This window comes from Buceros rhinoceros, unplaced genomic scaffold, assembly GCF_000710305.1.
Source record: "Buceros rhinoceros silvestris isolate BGI_N320 unplaced genomic scaffold, ASM71030v1 scaffold35206, whole genome shotgun sequence".
Lineage (NCBI taxonomy): Eukaryota > Metazoa > Chordata > Aves > Bucerotiformes > Bucerotidae > Buceros > Buceros rhinoceros.
In genome coordinates, this window is record NW_010419952.1 from 15,563 (window position 1) to 17,641 (window position 2,079).

At 42.4% G+C, this 2,079-nt stretch overlaps 1 protein-coding gene across 1 annotated transcript in view; it reads right to left on the reverse strand.

Annotated features, from left to right (window-relative positions):
• Positions 1–1,923, reverse strand: part of LOC104496064 (zinc finger protein 474-like) — an 11,878-nt gene extending 9,955 nt beyond the window's left edge. Inside the window, exon 1 of the mRNA XM_010139133.1 lies at positions 1,219–1,923. Coding sequence (XP_010137435.1) covers positions 1,219–1,923 — 705 coding nt within the window. The remainder of the gene's footprint in view (positions 1–1,218) is intronic.
• Between the last annotated feature and the right edge of the window lie 156 nt (positions 1,924–2,079).

Here is a 2,079-nt window from a genome sequence, read left to right on the forward strand (position 1 = left end):
CCTTCTTTAAAAACATACAGAATTATGTGTGATGGACTAAACTCTGCTCTGCACCCATGCCTTTCACTGAACAATCATCTTTAGAGCAATGTCATTCCTTTGGTACAATTTCCTTTCTGACAGCTATAGATGCACCTGTGCAGTGTTTTGAACTGTTCGTGAGTTAACTGAAATCTGGTGATTAAAGACCTGAGGAGAGGACCTAATTTGCCAATATCTATCGACTAGTGGTCTCAAATAGTATAATATAAAAATGCCTCACACAGCTGTTGTTCTGGTGTTTGTTTAGAGTAATGCTATTACCTCCATTTTATTCAGCAGCTGGAAAACTGAAACACAGCATTCTTTGACTTTTAAAACTTTTTTAGAAATGCTTTGCATAGCATTTCATTCCTGTGATGACTAAGAAAGCTAAATTCCATTTTCAAAAGTAATATAGGCAATCGGGAGTCCAACTCCCATTGAAAAATAAAATGAAAGAAAGCCTTTTATTTTAGACACTAGGCCTAAATTTAGACATCTATCTTTTTGCAAAACTCCTGACCAAAAGACAGCTTGTGCAGAAACAAATGCAGAAAAAATATGCCATTTTCCAAAACTTCATGCAGCTTTTGGATAATGTGAATCAGCTTCTTTTTCCTGGATCTTAAATCAAATTCAGTGGAAAGAAACGCGCGGTCTATTTGGTTTTTTGTTGTTATACCCTGAGTTTCTGCCTTTGAACATGCAGTTCTCAGTAAACTTGTGTTCCACACCAAGGTTAAGAATAACGGTAAAGTATGAAAATCACTGGAGTGCTTACAGGATAATGAAACATTGTATTTCATGTTAACTAAATAAAAATACCTGCTAAAACATATAACATTCAAAGCTCGCCTAAGCTGCCCAACAGAACCTCCTCAACAGAATCTCCGAGGTAGCTATAGCACACAATGATCCTTTTTGGGGACACGACCCTCACAGGACCACAGAGCATGAGAACACGACTACCCCCTTTCAACAGGAGAATCAAAGGAAATAGGAAAAAAGATTTTTCCTTACGCACACAGTATTTCTCTTTCCTCTACCTACCGTTCAGCATAGAAACATTTGCACAGAGCCAAAAGATCCCTTTGAAGGAAAGTGATTTTAAATTTGATGTGAACCCAGTCTCCCTTCTAGTGCATAGCATCCAAATGCATCCACACCCTTTCATACAGCATGTGCTTAGCTGTTTACCTTGTCTAACACAGCTGGTGCAGCTCTGCTCTTTCCTTGACAGGCCTGGGATGGATCATCACTTGCTGAGCCAGACTCAGAGCTTGGGACTTTACTGGATTTATGGGGTCTAGAACTTGACAGCCCCACACTGCTGCTACCTCCTCTGCAACACTTTTGGTGCACGATGAGACGGTCAGGAAGGAAGGTTCGGCCACAGTTTCCACAGGGCAGGAGCTGAGCCTGAGCACTATGGTAAGCTGCGCTGTTTTCAGCAGTAAGCGTACAGGAACCACCAGTAAGGACATGAGGTCTCCTGGGCTCCGCTGTTCTGAGATGCTGTGGTAGCTGATTGTTTTCACTATGCCACTTCTCTAGGCATTGGGGTTCATGTATAGAAATAGACTGTGACCCAAATTCTCTGCCGCAGATATAGCATACCCTGAAGCAAGGTCTTCTTGGTGGGATGACAGGCCGGTTCAGTGGCGTCCGAGACATATTTGAAGAATCTGATCGTTTTGATATTATTGCAGTGCCTGGCCGCCTTTTCTGGGGTCCAGCTTCAACATGTACTACTTCAGGCAAAATTCTGGGAAGATCTGACACGTCAGATGGTGAAACTTGCTCTGAAGGCAAGACACTAGAGACGCTAGCGGGGACCCCTCCAGCGCTTGGCAGAGCGTTAGAGGTTTTGTTCACCTTCTTTTTCTTGACATTTGTTTCCATGAGGGTACAACATTTCTTTCTCTCCTACATATAAAGGGCTTGGGAAAATCTGCTATTCAGCATGATGCTCCACCTTCTTAAGTCAGTTTCATGGGCCAGAATAACTAGGGACTTCAAAGCTGGAAAACTCCACCTAATGGCAGGTTCAGTAGGGAA